General features: G+C 39.3%; 1 protein-coding gene across 2 annotated transcripts in view; it reads right to left on the reverse strand.

The window, feature by feature from the left end:
• AP4B1 (adaptor related protein complex 4 subunit beta 1) overlaps window positions 1-16,356 on the reverse strand; it is a 20,816-nt gene continuing 4,460 nt past the window's right edge. The window contains exons 3-11 of one of the 2 annotated variants that reach the window (XM_072137639.1): window positions 15,877-16,101; window positions 14,681-14,811; window positions 10,183-10,330; window positions 8,272-8,768; window positions 5,333-5,416; window positions 3,762-3,865; window positions 3,447-3,654; window positions 998-1,273; window positions 1-826 (exon numbers count right to left, since the gene is read on the reverse strand). In XM_072137639.1, the coding sequence (XP_071993740.1) occupies window positions 408-826; window positions 998-1,273; window positions 3,447-3,654; window positions 3,762-3,865; window positions 5,333-5,416; window positions 8,272-8,768; window positions 10,183-10,330; window positions 14,681-14,811; window positions 15,877-16,101 (2,092 nt within the window). In that variant the 3' untranslated portion in view covers window positions 1-407. The remainder of the gene's footprint in view (window positions 827-997; window positions 1,274-3,446; window positions 3,655-3,761; window positions 3,866-5,332; window positions 5,417-8,271; window positions 8,769-10,182; window positions 10,331-14,680; window positions 14,812-15,876; window positions 16,102-16,356) is intronic. The other variant, XM_072137641.1, reaches the window with a different exon arrangement.

Here is a 16,356-nt window from a genome sequence, read left to right on the forward strand (position 1 = left end):
TTTCCATCTTGGATGCAGATTGTAAAAGTTGCAAAATTGTAATGTGCTGGCTGCAAGGTAAAAAAAAAGTGTGTGAATATTTTTATAAAGTTAAAATCAATGTGGATATTTATGGATCCTGCTGGAATAGTATGGCAGTGAGAAAAGTATTAGATGTTGGGTGAACAATTGTAAAAAGATCTGTCAAAGGGATTTGCTGGAAAAATATTTTCCTATAAAGCAGACTCCTGAATAAGGCCTCAATTTATTGAGAAGCGACTGTGATCCCCCACAGTGAGTCAAGGTTCTGGGTGACATACCATTACCACATTATATTCACTCATAACTTTTCACTTATACAGAACCAGATCTAGCCCTTTCCTAATAATATAATAATTTGCTATTAATTCTGCTTGTGATTTTGTGAATCACCTGGAGAGATCCAGTACAGCGGAAACTGCATGTTGTAAAAGTGATACAAAGTCATCAAGTGCAACCTGGTTTTCCCTGTCCTGTTTCACAGTCATCCTTAAGGTTTCTGAATCCGAACACACCATTAATTCTATCAGAAACATATTTCCTTTGCTTTCCTGTGCATATAAATATGACTTCCATGGCTGGGTACCAGCTTTGCTTTTGGCAATGGTGTAAATATTTAGAACATGAAGAGAAGACTGTAAGAAATCTGGATCAACATCTTTTTTCCATTCAATATTCCAGCAATGGTCCGTGGTAGGAGATATCCATTTTTTCTCAAACAGCTCTGGAGTCATTGGAATATCACTGACCAGTGTGATTGCTTCAGGCGGGTCTTGAGACATCTCAGAGTCCAGCGGTGTGTGAAGATCTATTTTGAGAAGAAATCCATGAATATGAAAAAAACTGTTTGAGACTGTAATGAATAGTGGATTATAGTTAGTTCTATACTTCCATTTTAGATGTAAAATATAATTCTGCTCAGGTCATACTACAATTCATGGGTAGCAAAAAAAGGCTAAAAAAACTGAGAAACACTTACCTTCTACAAGAGATTTGATGTCAGAGCTGACAATTGGTAGCTCACATTTGCCCGAGTTGGCCATCAGTGACTGCCTAAACTTCTTGTCACACAGAGAAGCCAATGTATTAAAAATAGGAACCCAGCTATTAACTGGTCGTTCTGTTCGATCTACTAAGACTCCCAATGAGTCTGACTTGGGACCACTAAGAACTCTTTTCACTTCATCAATTCCTGCAGATAAAAGTCTATAGTAGAAGAGACCTCGATCACGTACAGCCATGTTGGTTTCTTCTTCTGTGGAATAGAAAATGTTAGAAATGTTCATGTTAATAACGGACCATGGAAAATTTTTAACAATGTTGTCTTAGAACTCTAGATTGACTTGAGAGAAGAAGAAATGTATCACCTTTTTTTTACTATTTAAAACTTAAAAAAAAAAATTCTAATGTTTCTATCTTCTGATAAATGTTTATTTTTATTTAATTATGATGAGGGTAGCAACATGGACCACAGGAAGAGGAAGAAGGGAGATGGTCATTGATACGGTGGATCTTATCTGCACACAGATATGTTCAGTGGCCTGAGATTACAAAAATTATAATTTGGCAATAAAAGTACAAGTGGAAAAGAAAATTCTGATATAAAAACAAGTTTCTTAAACTGCATTAACCCTTTCAAAGCAGAAATCTGGAGTCCAATGTGTGTGAAGCAAGACTGTTCATTATGTGACTTCTAATCTTCACTTTGTTTTTTTAGTGCACTTTCAGCCTTTGGGACTTTTCTACTGTTATTCGTTGTTTTGACCTGCTTTTAAGTAATATGACAACTTAGTGACCTATCTTCAAGACAGAATCCACAGTGAATATCAGATAAGGAGAGAAAATAGATTGTAAGCTTTTGTGAGCAGGACACTATTTGCTATTGTTACCATTTGACCGTTTTATTACTCTCTAATGTCTTATTTTATTTGTATATGTAAAGTGCTGTAGAAGAATATGATGGTGCTATATAAATAAAGTTTAATTATTATTATGTCACTCTCTTAAAATATATTACAAACTTTTTGTAGTCACTTATTGATTTATGCAAAGTTCCTTGAAAAGTTTCTGACCATATAAAGGAAATCTACCATTTGCATTGATGCAACATTATGAACCAAACATACCTTGAGAATGCTGTAGCTACACTGATGCAAAAATATATCATGTTTAATCCCTGAACCAAAAGGTTTTGCTGAAAATACAATTATAAAATTATGATAATGAGGCTCAGTTGCTCCTGTGGCTGCCTCAGCGCTTCTCCTCACCCTAATTATGCACTGCGCCAGCCTTATCCTTGGCTTATGCTGGGCAGGACATGTCATCACTATGTTTCCCTGACAAAAGGAATCAATCGCTGCACCATCCCCCAGTTGCTGTGTATGAGTCATCCATCTCAGGTTGATTAGTCCTGTCTGGACGGATCAGGCTTCTCTTTTATGCATGGAAGACAGTCTGCACCCAGCTTTTCCAATGTCCAAAATTTTATAATAGTTTTTTTAGCAAAACCACTCAGAGATTAAACAAGATATGTTTCAGTGTAGCTACAGCATTCTCAAGGTTTGTTTGGTTCACAATGCATAAAAGCAATAGTAGATTTCCTTTAAGCATAAAATGAGCAGTTAAAGGGGTTTTCCCAGCAAAGGACAGGGCTTAAGTTGCTGATCGGTTGGGGTCTAAGTGATTAGACCCCCACAGTTAACAAGAAGGGGCGGTCCGATGGGGTTCCAGGTAACTTTCACCGCACCCATCGTCGCTTCTCGCTTCGTTGCTTGATCAAGCCATCAACCGCCATCTTATATACAAAGTCCAAAGTCGATGGGATTGCAGAGAAGCCTAGAGCTTGGTATCTATCTGGTGTTTGCTGGATAACAGACAGAAGGAGGACATAAGATGGGTTAGTAAGTTGAAATTTCCTGCAGTTAGCGAGTGTGCCTAAAGAGATGAGTTTTAAGAACACATTTGAAACTTTGGAGGTTGTGTATTAGTCTGATAGTCTGCGGAAGGTCATTCCAATAAACCTTCAATAAATGTGGCACACAGCATTTCAGGTTCAAATTACTGCTGAATTCTGGTGTAGACAGAATGATACATCTCACCCATTTATTATATTTCAAGCCTGCGCACTGTTGTCTAATACCCTTTATACCTGGTGCCCAAAGATGCTGAATGTGTGTTTTATAAGCTGCAGATAATGACAACTTCTCTTTAGCGTCTCAGTAATATGTTGATATGTAAAGTAATAATTTTATTGAAATAAAGTAGCAAAAGAAACCATAAAAATCAACCCATAATATGACTAAATACAGTGTCTAGATATATTCTCCATCCCCCGATACAATGTGCTATCTCCTCTCTTAAATAACATGAGAACTGAGCAGCAGGTAGGTTGCCAGCAACAGGTAATACAGGAACATGTGAGGAATTACCTATGCAATAATGAATCAGGCGCCCGAGCATGTCCTGGCACTCAGCTGGCCGGGAAAGGAAGAGTCGTGCAAGTGCAGTGAGGAGCTCCATTTTCACTATTGGGGAGACCTCGGTTTTGACATTATCAGAATAGTCCTCTAAGATGTAGGGTGCATTTGGAATAAGTTCTCCATACATTCCTAGCAGCCATATCAACGCCTGTTTTCCCTAAGGATAACAAAATATTATGTGACACGTCTCTATAAACCAAAGAGAAGACACTTTCCTGTCTCTGGAAAAGAAAATGGCTACTATAAAAAGGAATATGAAATCACCTCAGTGTCCTGGATATTCTCCTCACAACCAGGTAGGGCCTGGCACACTGAAGCTGTGCACTGCGGGCAGAGCCAGAGAAGATCTCGAAAAGTCTGCATAACAGCTGAAAAGAGACAAATATACTAATGTCATTGTCAATGTGAATGTTTATGGGCCACCACTGCTTTTACTAGGGGTACAGGATTGTGAAGCTTGCTTAAAAATAAATGACTACTTATGGTTTTATCTCTGTATTTGCACGAGTTTCCTGTGGTTTTCCTTCTCATGTCTGAGCTATATGCCTCTTGTGACACTGATATATGCAGATATTTTAAAATTTATTTAGGAATGCTTATAATAAACTATAAAGTTACATAAACTAATGCAGCAGAATTAAATCCCATCCACTATGCTGCTGTTAGTACTCGTCATATTGGGTTTTATGTAAATGTGACCAGGCAACAATACACAAAAGAAACAGACCAATGTCACGGCAGGGTACTTATCACAAATGTTTACAAAGCTGCCATTGGCAGAATAGATCGCCCATATCCGGACAACAAGAGAATTATAAAACATCACTTTTATTTATTTAGATAAAATGTAATACTAGGTGATCAGGGGAATGTGTTAAAAACACAGTGTGACTTGTGTCTCAAGTTATATCCGCTACACAACATGTAAAGTACAACAATAACTAAATTAAGGGCTCAAAACAGAGTGTATCTATTTACAAGTGAGGGTCAGGGTGGGATAGCCATACTTAGATAGTAGGGCTATAAATCACATGCGACAAATGTCATGTCGCTAAGCCGTAAGAGTAATCATGTGCCCTGAGACAGGAAAATATTGCGGACAACTATGTGGGACAAGGGACAGAGTATGTAGGTAGCAATATAGATTTAGGGTTAAATCACCACACCTAGATTGATGGACTGTGGGCGATGCAAGAATCATGTAATATGGTCTGTAGATCATATAAAGTTATGATCAGGCTGTAAACCGGGCTGGAATGGCAGCTGCCCAGTTTAGGACCACTGAGCCTATGACGCCAGCTGTAGTCAACGTGTAATTGTTAGTGGACAATAATCTGGAATAGGGGAAACCTATCGCCGCAGCCGGACTGCTGAAAGTTGTCACACAGTAGCCAGTGTCATACCCCTAGATCTAAGGCAACAGGTAGATGGCTCTGAACATCCTAAGTGCTTAATATATGACCACTACAAAGTAGTATTCATTTGAATCACATGGCACAGACACTCTAGCCCTCTGCTAGACTGCCGTATCACTCTTTGTAGTAGCATGTGCAACACTCAGATTGACCCTATAATGACTGTCACATTTAGATTGTATTCTGTGCTAGCTAACTAGAGACCACATTCAGACTGCTCGTTAAAAGCCTAACATTAGCTCCCCAACATGCTTCACCAGGCCTCATCAGGGGTACGAGCTAACATTGGAGCACCTAGTATTACATTTTATTTGAATAAATAAAAGTGACGTTTTATAATTCTCTTGTTGTCCGGATATGGGCAATCTATTCTGCCAATGGCAGCTTTGTAAAAATTCAGGCAACAATACAGCACCTTACCTGAGGAAATATGTTCCTGTTTGTACTCAAGCAACCCAGCTAAGATTTTCACACATTTCTCACTGTATGTTCTTGCAATGCGACCTAAAAATAATTAGATAAATATTTTAGGAGAACGTTTTGTGTTTTTTCTAACAGCAATCTCCAGTAAATCATTTCTATATCCATTCAGCATGTAAGTTCCTCTATTCACTGCCCTTAGCCATTTTATGCCCTGTTCTTTGTAATGTACTTAACTTGGACAATTGTGAATAGGGTAAACCTACCACGAGAAGTAGAAGCGATGGTAGATTCCACCTGCCTGGCTCTGCCCTAATTATTTATTTTACTAATCCTAGTCCCTAACCTAACGTTTTAAAAACTTTAATAAAGTAGTATGTAAATTACCAGAAGAGGCTACTGTAGTCCCATCTCTTAGCGCTTCTTCTTCACAGTAGTACCACCTCCTAGCGCGTCCTCTTAATGCTTGTGGCTGTACACAAGCACCAGCTGCACCACCGGCTTTCTATAGAGCTACTACAGTAGACTCTGCTGGTAATTCACATATTACTTTATAAAAGTTTTTAAAATGTTAGGTTAGGAACTTGGATTAGTAAAATAAAGATTAGGGCAGAGGCAGGCAGGAAGAACCTACCATCATCTACTTCTGATGGTACGTTCCCTTTAAAAAATAACCAAAAACATGTCACCCATTATGCAAATACTTGCTTTGGCAATCACAGAATTAATCTCAATTTCTTTTATACAGTGGGTACTGGAAGTATTCAGACTTTAAATTTTTCAACAACAGTGATCACCAAGGCTCTTCTCCACAGATTACTTAGTTTGTCTGGAAGACCACGTCGAGGAGGAGTTGTGGTTGTCCCAAACTTCTTGCATTTAAGGATTATGGAGCCACTGTGCTTTTAGGAGCCTTGAGTGCTGTAGAAATTTTGTCTATGAGCTCCTTGGGCAGTTCCTTCACAAGCATTCTGGCATGCACTATGAGGTCCTATATAGACAGGTGTGTGCCTTTCCTAATCAAATCAAATCAGATTTATGAAACACAGCTGGACTCCAATGAAGTAGTAGAACCATCTCAAGGAGGATCAGAAGGAAATGGACAGCATTTGAGTTAAATATTAGTGTCTCAGCAAAGGGTCTTCATACTAAAGACCATGTGAAATTTCAGGTGTTCTTGTTTAATAAATTAGCAAAAATATCTACAATTCAGGTTTTTTTCCATCTGATCTTACCAATTGGCTGCAATTAAACAAAGAATGAAAAATTTAAAGGGGTATGAATACTTTCCATACCCACTGTACCTCTGACTTGTGCCATTGCTCTGTTGAAAAGCTATGAAAATATTGTATAGACAACTGTATTATCAAAAGTGTGTTTCTACACAGTATGAGGCGGAATAACAGAGGAATGGCACATTGTAAAGTTATAAGAAAAGATGCTCCCAAAACGGAATCTTTTTTTTAAAGAAAATCTACCATGAAAATCCATCATGAAAAACCACGAACACATACACATAGATCCAGGCCCCTTGACCATAGTATACTTCTTATATTTGTTATCTAATAAAGAGCCTGAAGGGCTCTGCTAAGTATTTCCAGTGTTTTTTCACTGGTAGTTACTATGAGTGGAGCATGTCTCCCCTCCCCCTGCTGCTGCTAAATTACACAGGTAGAGGGAGTAGGGAAAGAGCAGGGCGAGACATGTTCTGATCATTTTAACAACTTGTGACATCTCCCAGAGCCCCTCATCGTGATTAGTAAAAGTTTATTTTAGAATGAAGGAGGCCATGGTGAGTGTCCCTGGTTTATCATGTTTGGTTTTGATGGTAAATTTCCTTAAAGGGATCCTGTCAGCATAAATTGACCTAATAAACCACAAGTATGTTGTCACAACCGTAATTGTATAAAATCATGGCGACTGAGAGTTCAGTACTGAAGTCAAGATCTCCCCACCTCAGAACAACCCCTCCACTGTGACATTATGGACCACACTTCAGGAGAGTTGGCTACTTATATACTTGGATGCAGGATGGTCAATTAGTTCTGAATTCTGAAGTGGTGAGAGCATGACTTCACTATTGAACTCTTCACCACTGTGACATTATACAACCAATTTACATACAGCTTCAAAGTTAATATTCTGGATGATGCCACCATGCTGGTCCATGAAAGAAAGAAGATCTGGAAGGTCTTACAGGAAACCTACCATGAGGATTCTACTATCAGAAGTAGATCTGCATATCCAGTAATTTAATAATCCTGGAACCCAACCTAAACTTTGTTAAAAACGTTATTTTAGAAATAGGCTACTTGGGCATGTACTAGCCTGGCAAGGCACTAGGAGCTAAGGCTACATATTTACTAAGCTAAGTTACATATTACTAAAATAAAGTTTCCAACAAGTTACATTAGGTTCCAGAATGATTAAATTACAGAATAGGGCAGATCTCGAGATCTTGAAAGGTGCACAACCCCTTTAAGAACGAAGCGATCAAGGAAAAATCTACTCATCAATGAAAGGTGTCACAATGGTACAGTGCAACGTAAATCAAATTGATGCTGATATGTACAATGCAATGCTATACAATGTTGTTACTTCAGCATGAATGGAGAACACAGGATGAGTGCAAGTGCTGTGTAAGGGAAATGGCAAGACTCATAACAGCAAAAGTGCATACTCAGCATTGCTTACTCAGATGAATGGAGATTTTTTTTTTCTTGCATTATGAAGATAGAAGTGTCAGAATTTGGAGAATATAGCATGAACCCCTTCTGCAGGTGCCATCAGTTCAGGCTGATAGAGGTGTAAAACTGTGGTCACACAAGGCAAAGGATGTCCAACTCCCTACTGGATGGGTGTCCCTAATATGGCCATTCAGTGTACAGCACATGGATTGTGAAATTACTGAAGTAAGTAGCTATATAATATATCATTACCTATAGCAAAAACAGCAGTGTGGGCAAGCTGTGGCGATACATCGGTGCAGCAGACACGAAGTTCTTCTAATATGCTGTGCACATTTTCATCATTGACCAGTTCACAAAGGATGTCTATCTTCTGGTTTTTGATGTAATGAGGATCATTGTAAGAACAGAAAAACTTTTTGTAATGGTGGCTAAAATGCCCCGGCAAACTTCGTAGAATCTCTCGGACATGACACAATGCAGCAAAGCACATCTCGCGGCTCTCAGACGTGCAGGCCGCGAGCAGCGGACCTTTCAGTCGCACAAGAACATCTGACTGTACATGAGGAAATTCTTTTGCCAAAACCAAGAACAGTTTGGTGGCTCCCATGACCACACTGATATATGTGCTCTTCAGATAGTTGTCCAGTATGTTGAGTATATCAAATATCTCCTCTTCATTCCGAGGTTTGTAGCGCAGGAGAAATGTTAAAACCTCGCTTTGTCCCCAATGGTCCAAGTCAGCCATCCTAAACACATAATGAAAATGTTTACAATAAATGTGGTATTAGCAATTGTGTGGTTTATTGTTTTAATGGTAGAACAGTGTTAAAAATGAGATAATATAAAATATATAATTAGTATCAATATCAGAATTGAGTCCACCAGGTAGTTCAACTACTTGGTCTTCTGGGTGGAGGCTCGTTCTAAATAAGTAGGGAATAAGTAATAGATAACTATGTATCTATTTATCATAAAGAGCCCAGAGAAGCACTGCAAACAAATATACTGTAATTCTGTGTTGGAAATGGGTGGAAGAAAAGGCAGCAGTCCAGTAGCATTTCAAGGGGAAAAATCAGGTGGTTTTATTCCTTTGCTAAGTTTCGGCTTCCCAACACTGAAGACTTTATTAAGGCTAGGAAGCCGAAACATAGCCATGGACTAAAACCACCTGATCTTTCACCATGAAATACTACGGGACTTCTGCCTTATCTTCATTTTTTGTATCTCTATGAAGTTTAACCACACTTTGTTGCTGGCACCCATTTCCAACACAGGAGTACGGTATATTTGTTTGCAGTGCTCTGCTCTGGGCTCTTTATGATAAATAGATACAAAGTTATTTATCACTTATTCCCTCCACCCTCCACCCAGAAGACCAAGTAGTTTATTTAACTACCTGGTGGACTCAATTCTACTCTTGATGCTAATTATATACAGGCAGTCCCCGGGTTACATACAAGATAGGTTCTGTAGGTTTGTTCTTAAGTTGAGTTTGTATGCAAGTCGGAACTGTATTCTTTATTATTGTAACCCCAGTCAAAAATTTTTTGGTGGGTATTTTATATTTTCTCAGATCAGATGATTTAGGATAGAACAGTGACGGTCAAGCTGCATTGGCTGCTCAGAGTATAAAGTACTCTGTGTCTCATCATTGGGTCAGGTTGCCTCAGCTCAATAGATGTACAATATATTATAAATTACCTGCGTCTTATAGCTCCCTTTCAGGAAGGATGGCATGAAGACACCATTTGCTCAACGCCTTTCTTAGTAAACACATAGCACATAACTAACAATCACTGTTGTATACTTGCATTCTCTTTCGTCAAGCTAAAATCTTACATCCCCTGTTTCCTGATTAAAATAGACCTGAAATAGACTTTCTAGTATAGACTTTTATATTTGACACTGTATAGAAAGTAGAACTTGTGGTTTTGATGCATGTAGACAAATAAAGGAACCTGGGCAGACAGAAGTTGAATGGTTGGTAGGCAACCGTAATTTATACAAAATGATAAAGATGCCTACTAAAAATTCACTTAAAACTCAGAAGAATATAAAATAAAAAAAGCAAGCAATATTACAATGTCCTATGGACAAGGCTGGTAGTAGTCAGATATTTTATTTCTAGCAGCATTTTTTGGTACTGGATCTTGATTATACCTGTTTAGCAGATGGTGGGCAATAGGCTTGTTGATAACAACTCCACCTTCTCCTCTTAACATTTCTTCTAGAGCCCGTAAACAGTTCACCAACACAATAGGGTCAGGATCTCGAAGTAAACTGTACAATTCATTCACAATAGCTCCATCTAAAAAATGTTTAGCACAATTAAGAATATATAAAAGCAATTTAATTACTTGTTTTATAGGAACAAAAAAAATTAAAGTATTTAGGATAAGCCGTCTGCAGGCGCTCTCTCTAATTCTCATGATGGAGAGGGAGGTAATGTCATAAAGGGGCCTTGTATAATTAGCAGCCTATCACATCTTATCCTGGTGCTCCGCTCTGCTTTCTGTAAGTCTTTTTTTCTAGATGATCCCGCCTGTCAAGATTAGAGAAGACAAGCACCGGGATCAAGATGAAGAGGAGCGTAGGTGAAAATTTTCTGTGTTTTTTTACATTTACAAACTGGTTGATTTCCTTTAAGCTTCATCAGCCACTCTTCTTGTGTCTGCATGTCTTTCCCTGAGCCCCTTTTACTCCTCTATTCTCCATAGTCTTTTATGGAGAGCAGTAATCTGACACATCTGCGAGCCTACAGTCTGTCTGACCGAGAAGTAAGGAAGGAAGTAAGAGTTCTCCCTACGGAGGCTGCCAGTTAAGGCCACCATGTAGGCGTGTGGAGTCTTATAGCCATGGATGCTTCACTAGGGCGATTCTGGTAAAATATGCAGTTTTCCAGGATGGGATAAGGACAAATGCGCCTCTTTTAGATACCTTTGAGGGCAGCTCCCTTGACATAAAGGATGACCTACAAGAGCATCATGTCATAAGGCCTCTTGTAGGTCAGGCTTGATGTCAAGGGAGATGCCCTACAAAGGTAGGTAAAAGAGGATTGGTTTTCCTTATCCCATCCTGGAAAACTTTGCATATTTTCCCATAATGACCAAGATTGACGATTCAGGAGCCATTTAAGGGTAAATTGGGATCAAGGGAAGGTACCTGATATGCCTGGAAAGGAGAATTTTTTTCCACCGAATCAATATTGTGTAATGAAAAAAGTTAAACAATTTTGCATTATACTTTCTGTATCAATTCCTCACTGTTTTCTTGCTGTTATTAAACAGTAGGCTTCACTGGTGCACAATAATAAGCTGTGCATAAGTTTCATGCAAAATAAATCTTTTATTTCCATAATTACAATGAAAGTGACGTTTCAGTATTTATGCCTTCATCAGACACTGAAAATAGGAACATATATATAAAAATGTAAATATATGACTAGTTTCAGAAAAATACAGAAATGCAAAATACAAGAAATCCCAGATATGGAGAAACTATATTAGGTCAAGTAAAACAATTTATTTTGCATGAAACTCATGCTCAGACTTTAGCTTATTACCATCATATGGGGTATGATCCCTAGTCTACAGTGAAGTAACCCTATTTGGAAGTGCAAGCTGTACCCATTGTATTTCATTGGTGCACAGCTCGTTAGCATCACTGAGGAATCAGGGCTGTGCATCTGTGTGATATCACATGACCAGGGATCAGGTTTTATTTACAGGATAACAATGAAATCTCTTGTTGAATGACTGAATCTTATGTAAAAACGCCATGTACTGCAATACAATTATATTGCAGTATATGGTAAAACCGGTCAGACCATCTAGGGTTCAAGTACCCAAGAAAGTATAAGAAATAGTGAAAAAAAAGTTTTGTTTTTTTAAAAAAAAAAAAAAAAAAAGAAAAATAATAAAATATGAAATATATATTAGATATTAAAATTATAGTAATTAGATATAAAACTAAAAGAACTGTAAAAATCACAAATATGTTAGGTATTGCCGCTTGGCAAAATGCCCGATCTAACAAAATATAAAAACAGTTATTGCCGACGGTGAACCACATGTCCAAAACGCAACTTTTACACCATTTTACATAACATAAAAAAATTTATAAAAAGTGATCAAAAGGTTGCACCTCACACAGCTCCATACACCAAAGTATAAAAAACTTATTAGTGTCTGAAGATGGCGATTTTGTTCATACACATGGTTTTAAAGGGGTTATCCGGGTTTAAAAATTTTTTTATGGCCGGGCTGGGGAGGGATAGTTAAACATAATAAACATGGACTTACCTCCTCCGGCGCCGCCGATGTCCCGCGCCGCGGTCACTTCGATCCGTGCCCCTGTAAACAAACAGGGGCACGGAAGCCACGCACAGGGAGCTTCCGGTCCGCGTTGTGGACGGCTCCTCCCATCCGTCCCTATCTCTCAGCGTTGTAAGCGCTGGGAGATGGTGCGCATGGGAGCATCCGGCCGGCCGGAAGCTCCCTGTGTGCCGGTGTAATGAAACCGGTGCACAGAGAAGACCGGCCGCGGCCCGGGACATCAGCGGCGCCGGAGGAGGCAAGTACATGTTTATTATGTTTAAATAGCCCTCCCCAGCCCGGCCATAAAAAAATTTTTAAACCCGGATAACCCCTTTAATTTGTATAAATTTATTAAAACACAATAAAACCTGTATAAATTTGCTGACACCATAATCGTACTGAACCAAAGAATAACGTAGATATATCATTTGGAGCGCACTGTAAAATTCATACAACATTGAGGCCGCAAGACTGATGCAAAGGAGATTACTTCACCAGTTTAACCACATTCAGAATTTTCCTGTACACGACATGGAATAACAATTAACGTCATTGAGAAGTAAAATTTGTTACGTAGAAAATATGCTCTCACAGCTCAGTAAAAATGGAAAAATGAAAAAGAACGCCCCGGTAAACTCTGCCAGAAATTAGCATATTAGTTAGATAAGCTTTAGTTTAGTGTAGAAAGTATTCTAGGAATAGCTAAAGATAGATTAGGGTTTAGAAAGTTAATGGGAACCTCGCAGCAGATCTAACTTAATAGGTAGATTTCTGATGGTAGCTTTCCTTTAAAGAGAAACTGCCCCCAAAACTAAATATATTTTCATAAACTGCCATTAGAAAGCATTTCCCTACATTGTCTCTCTATATTCCTTGTAACTTAAACTATCAGGTCCTAAAGCGGTATTCAAATGACCCAAGATGGGTCCAATGAGTCATTCTCATATGGCGGTGTCCAGCTTATTCATAAGTGGGAGGCAAAGCTACACCCCTAGTGCTTAACTGACAGCCTGTATAATGATGTGTATTAAAACTATAAACCTCTTATTACAAAGTTTATACAGTTAAAAAAAGACACAAGTCCATCAAGTTCAACCAAGGAAGGGAAGAGATCGGATGAGGAAGGGATTTTAGAGAACAATTTTATATACCACGCAGAGGCTACTAGGGTGTGGAGTAGCCTTTGCTCTAGCTGCCTGGAGAGAGTACTATTGTTACCTCTCTCTTTGCTCCCATGCAGCCACAGTGCTGCCTGTTACTGCTGGCCTCTGATTGTATACAGACACCAGCAGCGCCATCCCAATCACTGCCAAATGCCTTGGTTGCCGCTGCCGGTGTCTGTGTACAATCAGAGACCAGCAGTAACAGGCATCACTGAGGTAACAATAAAAAGGTTTTAACACAACCCCCAGCCATATTTCAACTTGTTTCTAATCCCTGATAACTCCTGTAAACACAGAGGGTCGTGATTTGCACCACATTTATGAAGGGTTTTTTAGGCACTTCTACGATAAGTGCATAAGGGATGTGGCCTATAAAAGGGGCATGGTTTCACAGAAAAAATAATAGTGGCAGATTTATCATCCAGCATCAGATTCTTATATGAATCTTGTGTAGCATAAGACAGTCTCGTCTCTTACAACACTTTTCATAAATGATTGGTGGATGGTAAACTTAATTTTAGTGACCAGAGCCAAGCGGCTGCTGATGAAGCAAATAAAATTATGGGATGTATCAAGTGAGGAAAAGATTCTCATGATAAAGACATAGTTTTTATTAGTCCTTATACAAATCCCTGGTCAGACCACACATGGAATATTGTGTACAGTTTTGGACACCAGTGTATAAAAAGGAAATAATAGAATTGAAACAGGTGCAGCCAGATCATTAGGGGAATGGGGGGACTAGAATACAAGACTATGTGGAGACCTCATTATAATGTACGAATACCTGAACAGACAGTACAAGGATCTCTCCAAAGATCTTTTTATACCTCGGCCTGTGACCAGGACAAGGGGGCATCCTCTACGCCTAGAGGAGAGGCGATTTTACCATCAACATAGACAAAGGTTCTTTCCTGTAAGAGCAGTGAGACTATGGAACTCTCTGCCGCAGGAGGTTGTTATGGCGGACTCTATGTACATGTTCAAGAGAGGCCTGGATGCCTTTCTGGAGACCAAAAATATCACGGGTTATGGAAAAAACATTTAATTCTTAAAGATTGGACTTGATGGACCTACATTTTTTTCCAACTTTATATACTACGATACTAATAAGTACTGTCAGTTGCTAGTACATTACCGTTCTACATCATAAGCATTTCTGTACCTGTGGATCCTTACCTATCTCAGCATCAGATTGCTGCCTGTGCATTTTAGCACATCCCAGCACCGCCACTCTTCTGACATAGGATGCTTTGTCTCGCAGTCCGTTCTGTACAGGCTGTTGTATGTATTCCTGGATACCTGGCATTCTGAGAGAGAAAAATTGTCACAACACTTCACAATGCTTTGGTACGTTTATTGCAGGTAATTTAAGAACCCCCTCTAGGTATGTTCACTTCAGGGTAAACTATGAATCATTCAAAGTTGGACATTCATATACAGGCGGTCCCCTACTTAAGGACACCCGACTTACAGACAACCCATAGTTACAGACGGACCCCTCTGCCCACTGTGACCTCTGGTGAAGCTCTCTGGATGCTTTACCATAGTCCCAGACTGCAATGATCAGCTGTAAGATGTCTGTAATGAAGTTTTATTGATAATTATTGGTCCAATTAAACCAAAAATTTTGAAACTCCAATTGTCACTGGGGCAAAAGAAAAAAAATTGTCTAGAACTTCCATTATAAAATATACAGTTTCGACTTACATACAAATTCAACTTAAGAACAAACCTCCAGACCCTATCTTGTATGTAACCCGGGGACTGCCTGTACTAAGTAAGGCTCCATGCACACATCCGTAATTGGCAACCATAAGCTAGCCGAAAAAAACGGCAGATAGCTCATGGCCGCCATAGACGTGCATTGTGCATGGTCAGCCACACCGCTAAAGATAGGGCAGGTCTGATTCCTGCCCTGATTTGCAGCCTGACTGCCCACCTCTCTATGGATAGGGGAGAAGTGAGCAGCACCAATCTCCTCATTCTCCTGCTGTCTTGGAGCTCGCAGCACAAGTGTAAGAGAGCCATTTTATACATTCACAGCTTTTTTCTTTACTCCTGCAGCTTCTAAAGTTACAACCTTTGGGAGGTGCTTCACCCTGATGAGCTACCCGCTCTCTTATTCCACAGCCTCTACCACAGCATATATGGAGCAGCTTCATTGCAAATATCTAGACAGCAGAGACAAATGTCTTGCTAATACTCAGCTACTTGGCTTTGCCAGGGGACAGCTGGTGATCGTGTGGGTACTGGCTCCAACAAAGGCAGCAGAATAGAGCCTTCCTTTATGTACTACACAGCACACATTGTATGGCTTTCATTGTGTGCAGTATATTCAGCTGATTTCCAGTTTTTCTCCATAATATACATACCTGAGGTTACACATACTCCGCAGTGCTAACCCTCTCACCATGGGGTTGGGGTCTGAGCAGTCCTTACATAGAGTATTGATTGTTAATAGAGCCAAATCTGGTTTTTGTGGGGCATAGGTGCACATATATAAGTAAACCAGCTTCTTTTGCACAATATCTACAGTAGCACTAGCTTTAACCATCTCCATAAAGACGCTTGATACATCAACTCCATAAGTCATGTGCCTGAAATAGAGAACAACATATAATTTCATCCTAATGCATTGTTATTATCTTAGCAATTATTCAATTGGGCAGCTGTGTAATACTGTCAAAATGAAGAATATTTGGCCTAAGTAAAATCTACCACCAGGATGAAGGACTGTAAACTTACATGCTGGTGTGTTCCCCCTCTGATAGGATCCACTCTACCGTATTTTTCGCCCTATAAGGCGCACCGGACTATAAGGCGCATTAGTCCGATGTGCCTTATATATGTAA

The sequence above is a fragment of the Engystomops pustulosus genome, chromosome 2 (genome assembly GCF_040894005.1).
Source record: "Engystomops pustulosus chromosome 2, aEngPut4.maternal, whole genome shotgun sequence".
NCBI lineage: Eukaryota > Metazoa > Chordata > Amphibia > Anura > Leptodactylidae > Engystomops > Engystomops pustulosus.